General features: G+C 39.1%; 1 protein-coding gene across 5 annotated transcripts in view; it reads left to right on the top strand.

The window, feature by feature from the left end:
- ACSL4 (acyl-CoA synthetase long chain family member 4) overlaps positions 1-20,732 on the top strand; it is a 36,204-nt gene extending 15,472 nt beyond the window's left edge. Inside the window, exons 2-16 of one of the 5 annotated variants that reach the window (XM_032702433.1) lie at positions 2,812-2,859; positions 5,403-5,639; positions 5,937-6,114; positions 6,770-6,879; positions 6,970-7,108; positions 8,360-8,510; positions 9,643-9,766; positions 10,213-10,284; positions 11,893-12,032; positions 12,487-12,659; positions 12,849-12,923; positions 13,255-13,446; positions 13,976-14,090; positions 14,784-14,941; positions 16,761-20,732. In XM_032702433.1, the coding sequence (XP_032558324.1) occupies positions 5,412-5,639; positions 5,937-6,114; positions 6,770-6,879; positions 6,970-7,108; positions 8,360-8,510; positions 9,643-9,766; positions 10,213-10,284; positions 11,893-12,032; positions 12,487-12,659; positions 12,849-12,923; positions 13,255-13,446; positions 13,976-14,090; positions 14,784-14,941; positions 16,761-16,918 (2,013 nt within the window). In that variant the 5' untranslated portion in view covers positions 2,812-2,859; positions 5,403-5,411 and the 3' untranslated portion in view covers positions 16,919-20,732. Of the gene's footprint in view, positions 1-2,811; positions 2,860-5,125; positions 5,640-5,936; positions 6,115-6,769; positions 6,880-6,969; positions 7,109-8,359; positions 8,511-9,642; positions 9,767-10,212; positions 10,285-11,892; positions 12,033-12,486; positions 12,660-12,848; positions 12,924-13,254; positions 13,447-13,975; positions 14,091-14,783; positions 14,942-16,760 lie in introns of all 5 variants that reach the window. The other 4 variants (XM_032702432.1, XM_032702429.1, XM_032702431.1 and 1 more) reach the window with 4 other exon arrangements.

Below are 20,732 nucleotides of genomic sequence, written 5' to 3'. Positions count from 1 at the left end.
AAACCCCAGCCTCTTTCAGTCCTAGTACTGGAACAAGTTCAGGATGACTAGATGCTGATGGAGTTCCCTTCCAAAAACTGACTAACTAATAACTCATGTACTTGTTCAGGTCAACTCAAATTTTTTTATACTGTGTAAAACCACTTTTCCACTTACGAATTCTGAATGCTTGCTGTGGTTTCCAAAATGTTTAGATCTGCCCAAATGCTAGAGAAGTTCCACAAACAGTTGTTACTTATTCGTATGGGATTGTTTTGGAAGATTTCAGAACTTCCTGAATGGAGTCAACCGTGAGTATTTATGCTAAAGCCAGAATTGTGTCTCCATTTGAAGTTGGCGAGAGCTCAGTTGCAAAGGAACCAGACTTCCTCCAGTGTTGTTTTTAAACTGAAAACAACCTGCTTTGCAGATTCCAGTTTTCTTCATAAACTAGAACACTGCCCTTTTCCTGTCTAATGTCATCTTTGTTACTAGATTACTTCCCTAACACAGCGTTGGAAGTAGACAGAAAAAGAAGTTGTGTTTTCTTTCTAATCATGCTGTTACATAGTAAATTGGATCCCTGGCAAGCTTTTTAACACCAGAGGAAGGACAATAAGCACTGCTGTTTATATACTTTCAATATTTAACCTTTACAGTGTTTTAAGCTTGGGCTAATTAAAGCCTTTCCTAGTGAAGATAATAATTTGCTGCCTTATTAAACTGCATAGGATAAAATTTCTAGCCACAGGTACTTCTTTAGGTTTTGAGGTACACTTAGAAATTCTAGTAGTGTGTGCAAATGCTAAGTTGATTCTGTTCTGTCTGAGCAGTCAAATGCAGAGAAGATTAGGGCATTTCCTCCTTTCAGAGGCATAAACCATCTCCCTGTCCCCATGCACACTTCTGCTCTTACTTAATCCCATAAGCTTTTGTGACTATTTAAGAGCTGTTTTTCTATATTAAAACAAAAAAAACATGCCAGTTGTTTTTAAGATATCAGTTAAATTAGGAAGAGAGGAGTGTCTCTTGTGTCCTAGAACCTGTGCTTTGATTTCATTTGTTCTGTGGCCCTGGCTACAGGACAGGAATAGAGTGGTGCATATATTCTGTCTCTGGAGCTTTTAACTGAGGGTATCAAAGTCAGATTATACTGAGAACATCTCTTCCATCTCTGGCAGTCCATAAAGCACAGTGGCAGTCAGGAGTAAGCTTGGACTACCGAGTTTTGTAAACACCCAGCATGTAACAGCCATAAGGAAAACATTACCTCACCAGCGAGGTTTGCAGTATGAACACTGAAACACATCACTGCAAATGTTAAATAGACTCTAGACCATTTCAAAATTGCTAGAAGCTTTTTCACCTGAGGAAAATCCTTTGGAGATGCTGAAAACCCAGCTATCTGGGAGAGAAACTGCATCTCCTCTTGTTGGGTTTGGTTTTTTCTTGCAGTCACACCTGACGCACATGGGTCGCTCTCACTGGGAACATGGATTTCCTGCCTCGAGAGCCTGGAAGCTGCTGTTTCCAAAACAGCTAGATAAGGACCTCAATAGGCTAGTTATGTCCAGCAGTTAAGAGAAATAATGTAAGTCAGTAGAAAATATCACATATTCTAAATATTCTAGAATTAAATAGTAGTTCTATTTTGATACTGTGAAATTTGTCACGAGTGCCAAATTGTCTTTTATTTGTAAAGAATGAGAAAGTTTACTGAGAACATAACTGCTGTATTTTAGTGATGTGTAGTTGTCTTGCCTTGAAGGTATCCTTGATGGTGCATTGATGTGAACATTGCATCTCATCTTTTCTCTTAAAGTATAATTAAACTTAAATGGACTATTGAAGGCATAAGGGGTAATTTGAATAGCTAAGTTTGGCTTCTAACCAAATACTTTTGCAAGTTGAGTATGTCAGGCTGTTGTGCATTATATTTAAAATATGATGAATATTTATTTAGCACAAATTTGAGGTGGTCCTGTAATGGATCCAGATCTTATACAGCCACATGCAAGTTCCAGTAACACTAAAAACATTCTAGCACCTCTTTTTTATTTTACATTTCAAGAGAAAATGTTTGTAGGAGAATTTTGCAAGGGACATTTAACTCAGCTTCAGTCTGTAAAATTGATTGAAATCTTAGATTTATGGGGAAAGCTATTAAAACATAACCAGGTTAAATATCAGTTAAAGCTTTCTGTATGTAAACACCCAGTAGTCAAAGAGAATGATTATGCTGTGACTTTTTGGAGCCTTATCTCTGCAGTTACACACAGCCATCTTTTATTCACTGGTCATGGGACCAGTGAGGCCTCTCTGCCCATATAACCATGCTTTTGTTCTGGAAACTCTTCTCTTACCTCAACACCCAAAATCTACTTCATGTTCCTCATGCCTCCCTTGGGCAGTGTGTGCTGTGGGGAGTCCTGAGTTCATGTTTCTACTGATACTCATCTATCAAGGATGAGAAAGGTCTTGTTGTTTCTGCCTTGAGACAGAAGAATGGGCCATATGGAATATAAAAGTCTCTTTCTTGTCTTTTTTTTTTTTTAATTAAATTATATTAAGCTGCTGTTCATAACTTTATTCAGAACATGTTTAAACTTGGGAGTGGAGGGGGAAGGGGTAGTGTCCCATAAAAATTCAGCTATTTTTTGGGTAGCTTGGTCTTTGTCTGTACAATGTACTTTGGAAGCCGTAACTTTTCCAATAATGCAATTGCTCTCTTCTTGTATGGGTTGTGTTTGGAAATCCTAAAGATTCCTCCTTTCTGCAAGGCAAAAAAATTCCCAACCTCTAACATGTTCTTTTTTTCCTTTTTTTAATATAGATTTAATTGACACTGAAAAAACCTCAGTCAGCACAGTCAGATCCCTTGTAAGTACTCCTCTGTGTGTGTGTGTGTGTGTGTCAGCTTTTACATGGGCTCAAGGGAAAAAGCCAAGGTTGGCTTTTTGGGACTCACTAAGTTTTTCCAGCTGATGTCTGTTAAGAATTACAACTGAGTTTTGTCAGGATAGAAACATGACTCTGTTTTAAATGATTACAAATATGTATGAATTAGCTAAGTTTTCTGTTTTTATAAACACTTCCAAAAGTATTTCAAATTAACTTGAACTTCCAAAATGAAAGAAATGCAACCTTCCTGAATTAACCAGTTCTGGATTATTAGCCAGCAGTTTTTTATCAGTAGGACAACTTGGGACCAAGCTCCTACTGAGCCCAAAGAAAAGCTGTGGTACTGTCTCACTATGTTAAATAGTTTGCAATAGTCAGACAACTCTGCTTTTTATCCAAGTCACTGTGCCTGGTCATATGCTTTTTGTTGGAAGGTGAGGAGCAGTTAGAGTTCTCCATGGAGTTTATTTTTTAGTGTTGTGTCTAACCATGGGCGTGCACTGACATTTCCATACTGTGTCTCAGTGCCATGGCTGGATTCTGTTTGCAGTACAAGCTCAAGTGCTGTGTTTGGAGCACTGAATTAACTGAAATGATTTGTAATATAAACCAATAAACCTTCATTTTGGAGAACTGGAGCTTAGGGAAGTAAAATGATCTCTCTTCTGCTGAGGTTGATGAAGTTAGTCATGAACAAGCATGTACGTTTTGAAAAGAATGTAGCATTCATCTTTTTTTATAAAAAGAAATGTGCAGAATACATTTTTCCAAACAAGTCTGAGCTTAGTTTATCTTATCTTAGTTTATTATATTATCATTCAATAGTAATTTTATTATGTAGATGTAATTACAGAAATTAATGTGGTGGTCATGTGAAGTATCTGCAGATCTCTTAATCTTACATTACATTAAATGCTGTTGATATTGGCTATGACACAACTGCATATGTTGGGATTCTTAATAAAAACCCCAACAGCCTATTAACAGGTTTCTGTTAACACTATCAGTAGCAGTTGTCTTGTTTAACCTGAAATGTTAATTGTAGCCTCCCTCGTGACCTGAGGGTGGCAAATATATTAATAAAGGTGTATTTTGAGATGTGCCCACGTTCTTTTAATTCTTGATGGAGCCCTGAGAGTTTCCCTATTCTCATCCATTCTGTTTATCAGATTGTGTCCATGACAGCCTGGGTTTGGGATAAGTGTCAGTGTTACTGAGGTGCTGCCCTTTGGTCAGTGCCCCTCTCCTTTTATTTCCCCACTGTGGCAGTGTGGGTGATGTGTTGCAGGCCATGTCTGTGTGCCAGCCAGATGAAGACAATAACCTGTATCTCTCACATGCCAGTGCAGGCTAGTTATAGGCCAGTGCTCTGGCCACAGCTGTGATTTGCTGTGATGCTTTTGTTTTTCTGCCACTTGCCTTCAGTCTTTATTCAGGGCCAGTTCTCCATAATGAGGAAAGATTTCTGACATGCAGACAAAATCTTGCCAAATTGTGCTTTTTTTTTTTTTTAAATTGACTTAAATCGGTCAAATTTGATTCCATTTTCCATACCTGGAGTTTGAAATGCATGTACTGAAGCAGTTTTTGAAGTTGGAAAAGCAAATCTGTGTAATCCCTTTCCAAGAGTCTGACACTGAAAAGTAAGAGATCAGGAATGCAGTTGCTGGGGCAAAATTAATAAAGCAGTTTTGGAATATTATGTAGTTTTTAGATTACAACATGTAGACTTTTGAGGACTCTATCAAGATACCTTGTAATATATGAATATAAGTTGATGTAATATTTTGAAAAGCAGTAAAGCAATCTACTGTATCTTTTCTCTGTAGTACAAATATTTAGGGGAAAACAAGCATTGACCTTTCCCATAATTACGCAAATGGGGCATTACTCACACAGCTTTAACACAGTATTTTGATGTGAAGGACAGAATTATCTCAACAGCCTTGAACTATTCAGAGACAGTGGGGAAAAGTCTGTGAAAAGTAAAGATTTGTGGATGCAAGAAGCAAGTATGGAAAAGATTGACCCTCTTTCATCCCCAGAGCAGTACAGTGCTCTATTGTGCAGCTTACAGGCCTCTTAAATCAGTTACTTCAGTCTCCTTTGTCTTGATGCTTTTGAAGTGAACTCTTAGAAGGACTAAAACTAATGAATTGACTGTAATATTACTAATATTACTAATTTAATTATTTTTTCTTTTTTTTTTTCCTGCTCTCTGCTTGGCACTGGTCTTCACCCGCAGGCGTCCACTGTTGGCTCTCAAAGGTTACTAAAATTTTAGCAGCTGCTGTGAACCAGACCTAACCTTCACGTGCTGTTGCTTCTCCCCACACCCCACTGTGCTGCTGCTTTGCTCTTGCCTGCTTCAGATCTTCATAAGAGAGTTTCTTTTTTAAATAGCCACAATGAAACTTAGGCTAGAAGTGTGTACCATTCTCTTGCTGCCTGTGTACTTGTTAATCTCCTTGTACAGTATGCTGGTATTTATTCCGTGGTATTTTCTTACCAATGCTAAGAAGAAAAAGGCTATGGCAAAACGGTTAAAAGCCAAACCCATCTCAGACAAACCTGGGAGCCCCTACCGCTCTGTCACTCATCTGGACTCACTAGCAAACATCAACATTCCTGGAGCAGACACCTTGGACAAGCTGTTTGACCATGCTCTTGCAAAGTTTGGGAAGAAGGACTGTCTTGGAACCAGAGAAATACTGAGTGAAGAAAATGAAATGCAACCAAACGGAAAAGTGTTCAAAAAGGTAAAACCTACAGTTTTGTACTTAATTCTGATTTGCTTTTGAGCTGCTTTGCATCTTGCCTCAATAATGCGTAAATCTTTAGAGCTCTTCTTCAGTATCATCTTATAAACCATCCATTTGATGGTAGTTAAAGAATAACAGAATACAGGATGCACTATTTATTCTACTTCAAGAAAAATGAAAGCAACTTTAACGAATGGCAGCGTGTGCTTATGCTGTTATGCACCAACTCACATAAGCTGGTAGAGCTGTACCAGCAGCTTCTTGTCATCAAAATTCATTGTTTTTCCTCACCAGTTAATTTTAGGAACTTACAGATGGTTATCCTATGAAGAAGTAAATGAGAAAATGACTCGCCTGGGGAGTGGACTGACAGCCCTGGGACTGACCCCCAAGAGTACTGTTGTCATATTCTGTGAGACCCGAGCAGAATGGATGATTGTAGCTCTGACCTGCTTCAAGTACAACTTCCCTCGTGAGTGTTCAACTCGCTTACTTCTGATGTGTTTTAGAACCATTTTTCAGCGCTGATTTGGCTTTAAAGTATTTTGACTCTGCCAATCTTGTCATTGAAGTTGTAAGAATTTCATAAACTTCCTCCGCTGATGGTCTGGTTCTTAAAAGTTTTCAGTGTTCTATGTGTTGTGGAGATCCCTGAAATTAACTTGCTCATACTGTTTTTTATGATCTTATTGTAGCAATGTTCTAGATGTTAGAATGACAGAACAACAGTTACTATTCAGGGGTTTTTTTAAAATACTCTGAAGATGTCAGTAGTTGCATTTCTCCCCCCAAAATGTTATTAAGAGCATTGGTCAAAGGCCTCTGAAACAGTGACAGGCTTGGAGCATCAACCACCTCTCTAGGAAGCCTGTTCCAGTGTCTGACCACCCTCTTAGTAAAGAAATGCTTCCTGTACAACTGTCCTCCTTGTTCCAGAGGTCTCTTGTGCTGCAAAATTTCTGACATGGGAAAATTAAAAGCTATTTTATTTCCAAATTAGAAAATTCCCAGTTGAGCTAATAATAACCGTGCTCTCCTGCAGTGCTTCCCAGGAAGGTAAAGCAAGAGCTCTTGCATTTAGTGTTACTTTAACCTCTCTCTCATATCTTCTGCCCTCACTGGGACAGTTGTCACTCTGTATGCCACCCTGGGTGAAGAGGCAGTGACCTATGGCCTCAACGAGTGTGGAGCCTCATATCTGGTCACGAGTGTGGAACTTCTTGAGAGCAAACTTAAGGTAATTTGGTACCAGTTTCACCTGATATAAGCAACCCTATAATAATTTTACAGAGCAGACAGTGCTAAAAATGTCATTTCTCTTCTATAGACTGCACTGCCACAAGTCTCCTGTCTGAAACATATCATTTATGTGGACAAGAAGACTATCAATAAATCAGAATACCCTGAAAACGTGGAGATTCATAGTATGCAGACAGTGGAAGAGCTGGGAGCCAAACCAGAAAACTGTAAGTGAATCACTTCAGAGAGGACTAATCAGAACAGTGTTAGCAGTGAAATCAGACCTGGGGTGAGAGGGATGTGTAGCAGAAAACCCCCCATCTGTGCAGGTGTCCAACAAAAGGCAGTGGCAGATGGTCAGTTCATCCTCTGGCTCCCTTTAAATAAACAAAAAATTTGCTAGATCTCTTTTGTTTAAGTGTCAGATATGTCAGGATAAAACCTCATTTTTAACTTCTAAACCATAATCAGAATAATTTAAGACTCCACCTTTGTTTTAGGAAATTAAATGGAATCCACTGCAGTGTTGCATTTTTTTGCTACCCTTACCTTTTATTCATCTTATTTTCACTACTTTCCTAAGAAAAGAGGAGAAAGCACTCGAAGGGCTTTTTGGTTGGTTGATTTTGTTGGGTTTTTTTATTGGCTTGGAAATGTCCATTTTCTTAACCAAGCTGTAGCTAAAAAGCAGCTTGGGCTAGAGGAATAACCATTACATTCCTTGCTCTACTGGGCAGCCAGGAGTGACTGTAAATATAAGGAAGGAAAACCCAATCCTGATGATCTGTTTTCCTTACATCAGCAGTCTGTACTTAGCCTCATCTCCTCTCTCTTGAATAAAGGAGGAGATAAACTGGCAAATGAGCTTTGGGAAGCACAGACTCCTCACAGCTGCTTATCTCTGATCAGCCTGAGGTGCTGATAGAGACCAGCAGTGACCCTGAGGGGTGTTGTTTTGTTGGGTTTTGTCCCTAAAAGACCTGCTTCCTTGCAGAGATTGTGAAAGCCATGAAAGCTAAGGATTTTCATCCTAAGAATGAATGTCAAGGGATTAAAAAAAAAATCAAAAGTGTTCTAAGCTTATTGCCTTCCACTAACCTGTTTCTCTCCAAGACTGTATTTATCTCTTTTGCTGCCCTTGACAGATTTAGTTGGTCTTCAAAAGGCCTTTTCCATGAAACTTTCAATCAGCTGTAAGCCATAATGACAAAAGCATCACCCAGATTGTGTAGATGCCCAAATTTTCATAATCCTTTTAAAATCAGCCTTCCCTCTCTTACTCTTAAAAACAGACCACTGTTCTCTCCAGCACTGACTTCTGCCTCCCCCACTGACCATGGAGCAGCACAGGGTGCTTGTCTTGGATGGAGCACCTGCTTCACACTGACTACAGACATTTTCACATTGATTGATTAATTACAGAAATAATTTAGAAAGTAGATAAGAATTAATAACAGTTTTTCTCCTGTGTTTTTTAGCAAGCATTCTGCCAAGCAGACCTGTTCCTACAGACTTGGCTTTAGTAATGTACACCAGTGGCTCTACTGGGAGACCCAAAGGAGTGATGATGCAGCATAAAAACTTAATAGCTGGAATGACAGGACAGTGTGAGAGGATACCTGGACTGGGGTAAGAAACACTCAGTTGTGAAAAAACCAGAACCTCCAAAAGTATGCAAATTTAGAGAGAGGCTGCTACTGGCATTTTGTGTTATCAAGTTTGTTCATTTTATTGTGAGTTCACTACTCTAATTTATAAGAAATATGTCTTGTGTTTGTGAACTTTCCCTGTTTGAAAAGTATGCCCTTTCTGGCTCCTTTCTCACATGCTGTTGCCACCTTTTTTTATTACTCTTAGTCGGTGATGGATTTTTGCACTTTTGAGCATCACAGGATGCCACTGGATAAGGAGATTCCTCATCTAGTGCAACTTGGGGAATTTTTTTTAGACATTTTCAGGCAGCTCGAATGGGTGTAGGAAGTGTGTCAGAGCCTACCACTTCCCCTGACCTACAGACACCACTGTTGGGTGGCTCATGCACATGCTGCAGAATCTGCTCAAGTACAGTGCACTGAAGGAGCAGAAGAGTAATAAATTGTGTGTTGATGATAGTAAAACCAACTGCAAGTCCCCTCACATTAATGTTTCGAGGAAATTTTTCATGACAGTGGGTGTATTTGTGTGTGCATTCACAAAGGGTTCAATAGCTAAAATGAGCTATGTTGCTAAACTTTTGTGAGAGGATACAGACCCAGTTCTGACTGGGTGCTGGAAGTTTCAGTTCAGTGACAGCTAGAAGTGTTTTGTTGAGAAATCTCTGAGCAGTTACTTCCTCAAATAAGCCTCAGTACTTCAGTGATAAGCCCTCTTCCTAGAAAGGTATCTTAGAAGAAGATGACTGACAGGGTTTTGTGATCATTGGTCATTATTTTAAAATATAGAGATTTCATCCTTAATTTCGTAACTGGAATGAAATCTCCCAAAAGGAGAGTAAATAGCAGTGAAGCACTAAGGAACCTTTATGCTTCCTAGAAAACAAGGCAAATCCTGTAATTCATACTGATTTCAGTAAGGTCATATCTCCCCCTTTTGTTTACATACTGTGGTTGAAATCACATCCTTCTCGTGTGCAGAAGAATAAGCCTTACTTGTGATCCAGGTCTTTCAAAAAGCAATAACTAAGCACACAATAAAACTGTTAAACAGTATTTTCAGTCCATTTGTGCCTCATGGTTAATTGGGTAACCCTTTCCTTTCCTAGCCCCAAGGACACTTACATTGGTTACTTGCCTCTGGCCCACGTGTTAGAACTGACAGCAGAAGTTTCCTGCATCACGTACGGCTGCAGGATCGGATACTCCTCTCCACTCACGCTCTCGGATCAGGTGAGGGGTGGCAGAGTCTCACTTCATCAGTTCTTTATCCAGTTATTGCAGATCTTCTATTCAGCCCTTTGCCTTTTTCCATTTAACAGTTAAGATAAATAAGAGCCAATTAAGCCATAAAAGATGTGTCTGTATGTTTTGCTGGTATGGAAATTTGCATCAGGCAAAACAAAGTCCCAGAGGAAGGTGGAGGAGAAAGCAACTACTAGAGGGAGGAAGTAAGAGAAAGATAAACAAAGTGAACTTGTAAAACATCTAGTATTTTGGTTGAAGTAGTTATTAATTGTTACTCTTTCCATCACAATGGGGGGAAAAATTATGCAGGAACAGGGAAGAGATTTATACAAATCATCTGATAACATATCTCCCCCTTTTTTTAGTCCCTCAGTTTTAAAGAGCTGTCTGGTTTTCTGCTTCATAAATTGCCTTTTTTTTTTTAATTACAGTCAAGTAAAATTAAGAAGGGAAGCAAAGGAGACTGCACTGTACTTAAGCCTACACTGATGGCAGCTGTGCCTGTAAGTATGCAGAAGCAGATATGTTTAGCAAAAAAATTATGTTTTCTCTTTTTCATGCTAGAAAAGTCTATTTACTAACATGCTTTTCTCTTCACATGAAAGTAACTGTCACTAATAGGAAAGAGCAGAATACAGACATTCCAGTTGTCTTTGGTTGAACCGAGTACTGATGATGCAGATCTCCACTAAAAGACTCTTTTTGATCCAAACCTGTAAATGTGCTTCAGAAGTTGCAAGTGGTGTTTTACTGGGCTACTGATGCAGCACAGAAAGCCTTTGACAGTCACAGTCTGGAACTCCTGTTTCCATAGGGACAAAGCAGGGTGGCTTTGGCCAACATGGACACTTTAAGGATATGGGCAGTTGGCTGTCACAGACTCAGGCTGTGCTGCCATAGTTTTTGGGGTGCTCAGTCTCAGCTGCTTGTCTTCAAGGTAACACTGAGGCTGAGTCTCTCTTGCTTTCTCAGGGTGAGCAGGACAGGCTTAATCTCTTGGAAGCAAAAATGAAGCTATTGCTTCTGTAGCTCATGCTGTTCTTTGAGTGACCAGGCTCCTGCATTCCACAAGGCTATGGTGCTATCCAAAAAAATCCACAAATGTTTGTGTCTTTCTAATGGAAAAACCTTCCTCATGTGTCCTGGAATCACATGTGCTGCTTTTGTGATCTTATCACATCTGTGGCTCATGAGACTGGTAGCACCAGCTGTTGCCACATGGTTGGTGGTGGTGAGTGAGTAGGAGGATTTAATCTCATTTAAGAACAGAGAGTTTGGGTTGGATTTGGTTGCTTTGCATCTTAGAATAGTCAAGAGTTTTAAAATCAATCACTTGCATTCTTTTGTTTTATAAAATGCTAAGCATATATAGCAGCTTGATCTCTTTCTTAATAATTAACAGAGTGATAATTAATATGTCTGAGAACCCCAGCCTGCTGGAAAATATCCATTTAAATTTATTTCATGGGCAGAAAGCACGTAAATACTTCAAAGCATTGTGCTCCAAAACAAACTTGAAGGAGCCAGTCTTTAAACTTCTATTAAATACTTTATCAGTCTGAACACTATTTTAGGTTGTGTATTTTAGTGATCATAAGGTTATTATTTTAATGGAAATTAATCTCTCCTCTGTGACAGAATTGTGGTGGTTTTTTGTCAGATAACTCAAATTACTGCAACCACATTGCTTTGAAAGTTGAAAAACAATCTTGGAAAAGGAAATGGTGAAATGAAATCTCTTGGTTCATTCCCTTGCACTTGCCAGTTGCTGTGGATAAAGTACAGCATCAGGACTCCTCAGCAAAATACATCTTGCATAGAGATTTACCTAAACTCGAATTCAGAATTTTCTAAGCCAGTTTGTCACAGTTTAAGTACAGGTTAAGGTGTAAATAGCACTGAGCTGTGGTGGTCTATAAATTGACTGATTGATCACACGTTGCACTTAAGCACTGCCTAACCAATGATGCAAATATTTTTCACTCTTATTATCCATTGCAAAGGAAGAATAATATGGGGGCTTATTTATAGCATAACATGGACTTTAATTTACACGTGCTAGTCTACTACTCCTTGTGGTAATTTTCCTTGCTTTTTTTAACACTTTGCAGGAAATAATGGACAGAATTTATAAAAATGTCATGAGTAAAGTTCAAGAGATGAACTATATCCAGAGAACTCTGTTCAAGATAGGCTATGACTACAAATTGGAACAGATCAAGAGGGGATACGATGCACCTCTGTGTAACATGTAAGTATTATTCACAATCCAAGTGGACCTTTTGCCTTGGGATCTGTTAAGACAGCCTAAAAAAAGGATCATCTGAGCTATCAGACAGTTCTCATCCAACATGCAAATACCATCTAATGACTAACTGAAGTAATCCAAGTTCTTACTGGAAACGGATATTTAATGGTAGGAATGACTAATCTTCCCCACAGCTGACTAGTTGGTTTTCATTGGATTGCATTTTTTTTTTGTAATAAAATTGGAATGTTTGTTTAGTTAAGCTACAGGAATTCTGCCTCTTCAAGTGTTACACAAGAGATAACGGGTTTTGATTCACCCTCCTGTCCCTACTAAAATCTGTGAATAAGTTCATTTTTAAGGCGTTTCCAGATAGGAAGGAAGGAAGAAGGTTTGTGTGTCTTTTATAAAAGCAAGCTGAGTGAATAATTTTTAATGCTTCTTTCCTCCTTTCAAGACTATTGTTTAAAAAAGTAAAGGCCCTGCTGGGAGGGAACGTCCGTATGATGCTCTCTGGAGGAGCACCGCTCTCACCTCAAACACAAAGATTCATGAACATCTGTTTTTGCTGTCCTGTTGGTCAAGGCTATGGACTAACAGAAACTTGTGGAGCTGGAACCATTACAGAAGGTAGTTAAAACACTTCTGGAAATACATAATTTAAGATATAGATATGTATGGATGGGGGTTTGAGGGATTTTTGTGAAGTCCAAATAGCTGTGGTTCTTAACTGCAATAAAGCAACATGAGATAAGCTATGGCCTATTTATATTTCAAATAACAAAAAACCTTTCTGTTCTTTGTTGTTCTCTTCCTAAGTTGCTGATTACAGCACTGGCAGAGTTGGAGCTCCTCTTATTTGCTGTGAAATAAAACTGAGAGACTGGCAAGAAGGTGAGAGTATTAATTGTGTTGATTTCAGAGTAACTAATTTAGCTCCTGCCTAGCTGGTTTCTTTGCCTACCTGCTTAGCTAGAGGTAGCATATGAAGTAATTGTTCTTTATCTTTTTTAACATGATCAATTAGTGTGTTTTAACTTCAAGCTTATGTTTCAAAGTATTTTCTTGGCAACAGAATATATATGTTAAAAAGAATTATGTTAAAAAGAATTATGTTAAAAAGAATTATGTTAAAAAGAATTATGTTAAAAAGAATTATGTTAAAAAGAATTATGTTAAAAAGAATTATGTTAAAAAGAATTATGTGGGACTTTGTTGTTTTCAGGGGGTTATACTAATAAAGACAAGCCTAATCCTAGAGGAGAAATTGTAATTGGTGGACCTAATGTCTCAATGGGATACTTTAAAAATGAAGAGAAGACAACAGAAGAGTTTTCCATTGATGAGAACGGTCAGAGATGGTTCTGTACAGGAGACATCGGGGAATTCCATCCTGATGGGTGTCTGCAGATCATAGGTGGGCCTCAGGTTTGGATATTTTAGTATATTGCAACATACTGACTAAACATAAGCATGCTGTTAATGCTGTTGGCTTTGCCAGGACTAACCTACTCAAGGTTATTTGCTTGCAGAGTCACAGGGTAAAACACATTTCCAAAAGTCCTCACAGCTGTAGTAATGGAAGTGATGCCATTTTTGTGTGACATTATCACCATCTAGATTTAGCACATGGACTTTAAAGAATAAATGTAAGATTAACTTTTGTATTAATTACCAGTCTTTAAAAGGAGAGTCCTCATCACTTTCTTACAACCTGTGTGACAAAAAGTGTAGTGCTATATAGAATTTTTTACAGAAGTTTTTACAAAGTTGGCAGCTGCTTTTTTACAAAGTTAGCTGCTTTAACATTTTAGTAAGATGCTTTAATTAATGTTTGTGCATAGCATTGCACAAAATCCATATACAGTGGCTTTGGAAATGAGTCTGTGGTAATGCAAAAGTTTAAATGAAACAAGCTTTTCTTTTTCCCTTCCCCTGACTCTTAGATCGTAAGAAAGACCTGGTAAAGCTACAAGCAGGAGAATATGTATCTCTGGGCAAAGTAGAGGCAGCACTGAAGAACTGTCCATTGATTGACAATATCTGTGCTTATGCCAAAAGGTAAGAGTGGTATTAATTCAGAAACTCCATTCAGACTGAACATGAAATGCAGGCTCTGATCCACTTCTCTGATGCAACGCTCTGGTTTTCCGTGGTTTCCATTGAACAACCCCCTCCACCAGAAGGCAAATTCCTAAGAGTATTTCTGAAGTAGCACAAGGTTCCCAGAGTCCCTAAAAGCTGAAGAAACGAGCAATTTTTCTATCCAAATACACTCCAGTTCCATCCCATCCCTTCCATAAACAGGCATCATTATATTTAGGATGTGTTTTGGTCTTCTGTCAGAATACCAGTGAAAAGTTAATCTGGACACTTTGCACCTAATCCAAAGCTCTCCAATGAGTTTTGGAAATGGTCCTGGTCTCTCCTTTCCCTCCCCTCAGTTGAAAACACTACATGAGGGGGAACTGCAGAGAACTGGCTGAGCACCAGGTTTAGCTGGGAAGCTAAACTGAGATCTGCATGTGTAAAATACACAAAACCTGATTCTGATCAAAGCTAACATTGTAAACCAGCTTCCTGTTAAGCCATGAGTTGTGAAGACTTACTGTACAAGAAGGATTGTGTATGGGGGAGTTACTCAAGGTCAGAGAGCCCTGGGCACCTGTGGCTCTGACATCAGGTAACTTACTCCCTGAAATGGAAGTCCTGATTGGATCTGTTTTCCTTCCTTCCCTTGCCACCCCTGGGCAGTGACCAGTCTTACGTGATCAGTTTTGTGGTTCCTAATCAGAAGAGGCTGATGGCTTTGGCTGAGCAGAAAGGCATCAGTGGGACCTGGGTGGACATTTGTAACAATCCGACAATGGAAGCGGAAATACTGCGAGAGATTAAAGAAGTGGCAAACAAGAGTAAGTAACAGAGCACGTGGTGCTGGCCAGTCTTGTGGGGCTTACCCAGCAAGAACTGTAAGTTATCCTCACTAACTGCTCCTCCTTCTTCCAGCTTCTCTCTATCTGCCAAAGAGTAATAGTTTAATTGGAGGCAAAGACCACATGAAATTGTTGCCTATTATCCCAGGAATTTACATACTTTTTGGTCCTATTAATGACTTTATTTTTTGTATTGTTTAAAAAAATATCTGAAGGGTTTTTTCAGCAAAATTCTAGAGACAAGTTGTTTGCCTAATACAGTTAAAATAAGGCCCAAAAGAACTGTCAATTTGGAAAAAAAGTTACAGGACATTTGCTGGTAAGGAAACAAGTTAAGCAAGAGATTTCAAAGCTTTTTTTCGCCATACAACTTTGTTTCCTACAGCTTTGAACAACCACAACTCTTGTGGTTGTAATGGCTTGAAAGCCTGCTATTTCTTGCTGTGGTACTGATTAATCAGAAGTCTCACCAATCCTTTAGGGGGCCAAGAAAATGAATAAAGCAACTGGGGAAGAAAGTCTCTGAAGCATTTGGCACCTCATACAAGGAAGCAGTAAAAGCTGGACTTAAGCACAGGCTAAGCACTGCCTCTCTGACTGTACAGAGGAGAATCTGCCTTTTGAAAATGAAAAAACAAGAATGAAAGGCACTATTAAGTCCTGCCTTTAAAAAAAAATCAATCTGTAGGTCTTAGGTTTGGGTTTAAACATTTTAATCCATGTTTTTCTGTCATGAGTTAGGCAAATTACTATCTTTATAGCTTTGTACTCAAACCCTTTGCTTATATGTTCTTTGTACCTTCTGGATAGTAATCTACTATTGAGATACAACTAGTTTATGTGAAGCCTTTTTCCAAAACTATTTTAAAGAGGTCGTTCTCATTCTTAGTGGAACATAAAGCAACTTCCTCATGAGCAGATACCTGTCTGAGTGAGAGGCAGCAGTGCATTGGCACCAGCCGAAGTTAGAGAGGCAGAAACGCTCCTGGGTCCCGCCTCTGCTGCCCCCCGGAGGCTGTGCTGGAAATTCAGCTGCCAGTCCATGTCCGTGGGATCGCGTTCCCGACCTACAAACAGGAGCTGACAGCAAACTCCATCAAGCACTGGGCACATGCAGCAGCTCCCTGCGCTGTTCCTGCTGCTCCTGCCCTTCCCTGGAGCCTCCTCCTTTGCTCCCCTCTCTGGCCCAGTGCCTGGGCAAGAGAGAGAAGTAGCTTTGGCTGCAATGAGGCTGTGCATGTGCAAAGACACTGCTTCCAGCTCAAGGGAAAATAAGTGGCTAATGTAACAAAAATACAGAGAAGTCCCTTTGTTTTGAACTCTAAGTAAACTCCTAGGAAAGAGGAATTTGGGAAACAAACACTCAACTATGGGAAACATAGAAGTCCTTCATTATAATTTAAATATGAAGCACATCTAACTAGTCTGAGTTAACCTAATTATTACTACATTCCTGTAACAAAGATAGAACTGTAGATTTCTGTGTATCCTCTTGTGGCAGTAGTCTCAGAGCTTCAGGCTACACAGGCATTTGTTTCAAGCTTTAGATTTTGCACTGTCACATCCAATGCAAGCTACAAGAACAGCGTCTTATTAGAATATTTGCACACTAACCAGCACTCAGCATTGGTACAGGGTTAAATCTGCCTGTGGCCCTCCTGTAAGGTTATTTCCTCAAGTAGGACACCATATTATACAAGCTACAGGGTGCTCACCTTAAATTTTTAGGTAGCACAAATTAGTATTTCATTTGGCTTTGTAATCACAGTCATGCTTCTCTTTCTTCTTGTACCTGCAGTGAAATTAGAAAGGTTTGAAATACCCATCAAAGTACGGCTAAGCCCTGAACCCTGGACCCCAGAGACTGGCTTGGTAACAGATGCTTTCAAGCTGAAAAGGAAAGAACTGAAAAACCATTACCTCAATGACATCGAAAGAATGTATGGAGGCAAATAAAGCAGCTCTGTTGGCCAGGCAGTTGTGCAGATGGTTCTTCTCATGCCTCAGTTCTGGATGTCTGTGTATACTGTAGATATCACACATTCAAAAACCACACCAAATAGGTGACTTTCTGTAATCTCTATTGAGTAAAACAGAATATCTTAGACTCCAAGTTCGTAATTATTAGAGATTAGACACTGATGGTCTCCATAGAGTTTCATGTGATAATCTCCAGTTTCAAGACAGACATCATTATGTGAAGCAGTATGACCAGGTAATTTTATTATTATTGTTTCTCTAGCATATTCAGACTGCTTGCAACTTCTGTTTAACCCATGCTGAAGTATGATCTATGTTTCAAAGAGTTAAAAATAATGTGATTGTGGTGATTCTTCTGTCATATTAAGACGCTTAGCAAAGGAGGGAAGAGGAGTATCTAATGTCTGCCCTTCTCCATTTAAAAACAAAACCAACAACATTAGTCAAGAACGTGCTAGAGATCACTAATAACACACTGCTTGAGAATGGATGGGTTCTGCTGCACATCAGTATCTTGATTATTTACAGTGCCTACAACAGAATATAAAGTACACTTACTGAAATAAAGGTGAACTGAAAAGCTTTCTAAAAACAAGTTATATGAAATTTCATTCAAGAGCATTGAATTAACTGTTTCAACTCCCAACTCACCAAACAGATTTTACTCGCCGCTGTATTTTAATTCAAGCAGAGCTTTCCACTGGGACACAGCGTAGAAGAAAACAAAGACTTGTGCTGCTACAGGGGGTACTGATGAGAAATCAGTGCCCAAGTGCAGGATGCAAAACTTGCATCTCAACTGGCAAACAGCAGTGAAACTGAGGGCAGTGGTCTCTAAACAGACTTGGAACTCAGAGGAGTTTTAGTGGGTTTTATTGAGAGGTGGTTGGCGGTTTTGTTTTCAAGGCACTGATCCTCTAGACCTTCACATGCACGTGAGTAATGGTACAGGTCACCTGTACAGAATTTAGAGGCTCAGGCTTTAAAGGTCTGTCTTTGCTTTATGGAAAGGTATTTCTGTTCACCTTTTAACTATGGTAAGCTTAACAAGCCAACCAGAAACCAACTGTAGTTTCCCTGTCTAGTGTTGTTTTACTTACAGAAAAGTAATTTGTGGCCAGGGAATTTTTGTTTTATGGAACTTGTAAAAAGGGACAAATCACTCTTTACAGAAATTCATTACAAAAATGTTCTCTTATTAACTGGAAGTCATAGATGTGAAAGAGTGGGAAGATATAATTTAATAATACTTCATCATTTTTTGTGCCGAATCCTGTACTGTGTCTTCTTTTGAATTGTAACTGAGCTCCTGCATCCCTGCCAGCTCTTCACACTTGAACCATAAGTGCTGTAAAAAGTGAAGGCTCTTGATACTCTTCTACTTTGCACTTTCCTAGTCGTTTTATATATGTTGCTTACATTTTGTACAGCTGTGGCCCTCAACTGCTATATATTACAAATGCACTTGAAAGTATATATAGATTTCTATTCATAATATTTGTGTTGTGTATATGATGGTTAAAAAGAAAAACTATTTGGTATTGTCACTGTACAGAAAGTAAAAGATTTTGTACAATGCTTCTCGAACACATGAGCTTGCAACTTCAGGGCAAGTTTTTTCTTGCATTGCATGTATGTGTATTTTTCTTTTTTCCAGTTAAAATAGACTTTGGCAAAAATAAATCATGGCTATATACTCCTCAGCTAAATCATCCCTCCTCCTGGGGACCAACTTGAAACCTCCCAATGCATAACTTTCTCTGCCTAGACCAGAACACTGCCAGCTCATCTTCCAAGAACCCCGAGGGGAAAGAGGAAAAGAAAACAGTATATAAAGCTGACTGTATCTCGTTGTGCATGGAACTACAAGAGTCACTAAAAGGAACAAGGAAGTAGCTTTTCTAAAAAAATTAAATTTTTTTTTTTTTAAGACACATACAGTTGGTTTATGACAACAGGAAGTACTTCCCATATCAGTAGCAACTTTTCAAATTACTTGGTCCTGGAGCCAGGTTACCAATTTTTCTGTATTTAAAAATGGTCACTATTAAATAGCCTTTAGTCAGCCTGTCAGCATCACAAAAGTGAAGTACATATGAAAAAGATACTTGCACTTGAGTCTGTCAGCAGGCTATAAGACTTTTTTTTTTTTTTAAAGCCATGAATGTATTTATATGAAATGTATTTTATCTTCTGTGTCTTGGTTGACTGAGGATTGCTATTTTAAAAAATATACATACACAATGTTAACATTTCAAAAGTGGAATACAACTTAAATGGTTCAACAAGTCTGTGTTCTGGAAGATCTTTCTGTATTGCACAAGTTGTCTCTAGTTACTGTTCTGTGCCTCCCATTCTGTCTGAAACCAAGCCTATCTTAGAAGGACTTCTCAAAAGCAGCAGCAATGAGTACATGCTACAGATATGAAAAATAAAGCCTCCAGGGGGCCTCATTTTGCTTTTAAGGAATTAACTAAATATGGATGTGCTGCAAAAGGCAATTTGATATACCATCAGCTTTTCAAGCATTTCTGGAGAAGGGAAAGGTTTACATCAGGCTGCCTTCAAACATGGGGGTTGTTTGCAAATAAAATAACCTGCAGTTTGGAAAGAACTTTATCCTTCATTTTAATGAATTCTGAATCCTTTTTGTGACAGAGCTTGTGAAGAAGAAACAGAGGACGAGCAAGAATGTGTAATTCTTGCCATTAAAAATAAGGAACTGGAGTGCAGATGAAGGGATAGTAAATTCCTTTAAAAGCATTATGTGATAGTTGCTGTATGCTGTGCTTGGCTGAAGAACATAGAACATGGGACTGAAGTGTGAGGGGGAGGTTCATGTACTACACGTGAAGGTTCCAGAATGCTCAGAGTAGCTGCAAGTTCTTCAGAAAGCAGGTTCAGAATTTAAAATTATCCTCCTAAGATTGAGAAACAAATTCAAAGAGAAACAAATTTTGGGCATATCCCATATAAGATTCTATTTAGGCCCCCTACCTCAAAAAACATGGGGTATCCAGAGGAAGACAAAGTATAAGTACCTTTATAGTGGGACTAGAAAGCTTCATCTAGGAAGGAGGGTTATAGTTGAGTTTAACTGGCCTGAAGAGGAGTGGCACATGATGAGATGAGTAACCTTCAACTCCATGCAAGGTTACCCTCATGAAGGTACAAAGAGCCATGGCCACAGAAAGAGGAGGAACAGTTAAGTTTACACAAAGTCACATTTACAATTTGACACCTGACTTTAAAACAATCCCTTACTAAATACTGAACTAGCTGCCCAAGCTCTCTGCCATTGAAAGTCTTCAGAGCCTCAATGAAGGTTAAATAAAAGCCTTTGAGAAACAGCTTTGGCACAGCCCCTTGGGTGGGGGCTGGCAGAAGAGTCCTGGTCCCTGTACAAAACAGCAGTGATGCTGCATGTAACAGGGGTCATTCAATGGCTTGCAAGGGGAAAAGAAGTCTGAACAGGGACAGTAATGAGTTATTCCCTCAGGAGCAAGCAAGGTGATGTTTAACCACCCAGTGCACATGCAGTGCTCATGATAACACTTGGAGCATGACAGGATGCAGAGCTCTGCCTGCCACCTACACCAGTGCTGAACTGCAGGCTGTGAAGAGAACAGAACACGAGCTGAGAATGTGGGTCACTAATTTTCAGCCAACCCCCCCCCCCGATCTACCGCATCCCAGAACTATAGTTTTAAAAAAATATGTTGTATTCTAATGATAAATTAGTGATGTTCTGCAATTACATGCAAAACAAGAAATAAATTCTCATTATGTA

This window comes from Chiroxiphia lanceolata, chromosome 14, assembly GCF_009829145.1.
Source record: "Chiroxiphia lanceolata isolate bChiLan1 chromosome 14, bChiLan1.pri, whole genome shotgun sequence".
NCBI lineage: Eukaryota > Metazoa > Chordata > Aves > Passeriformes > Pipridae > Chiroxiphia > Chiroxiphia lanceolata.
This window is presented reverse-complemented; position numbering and strand designations above follow the sequence as displayed.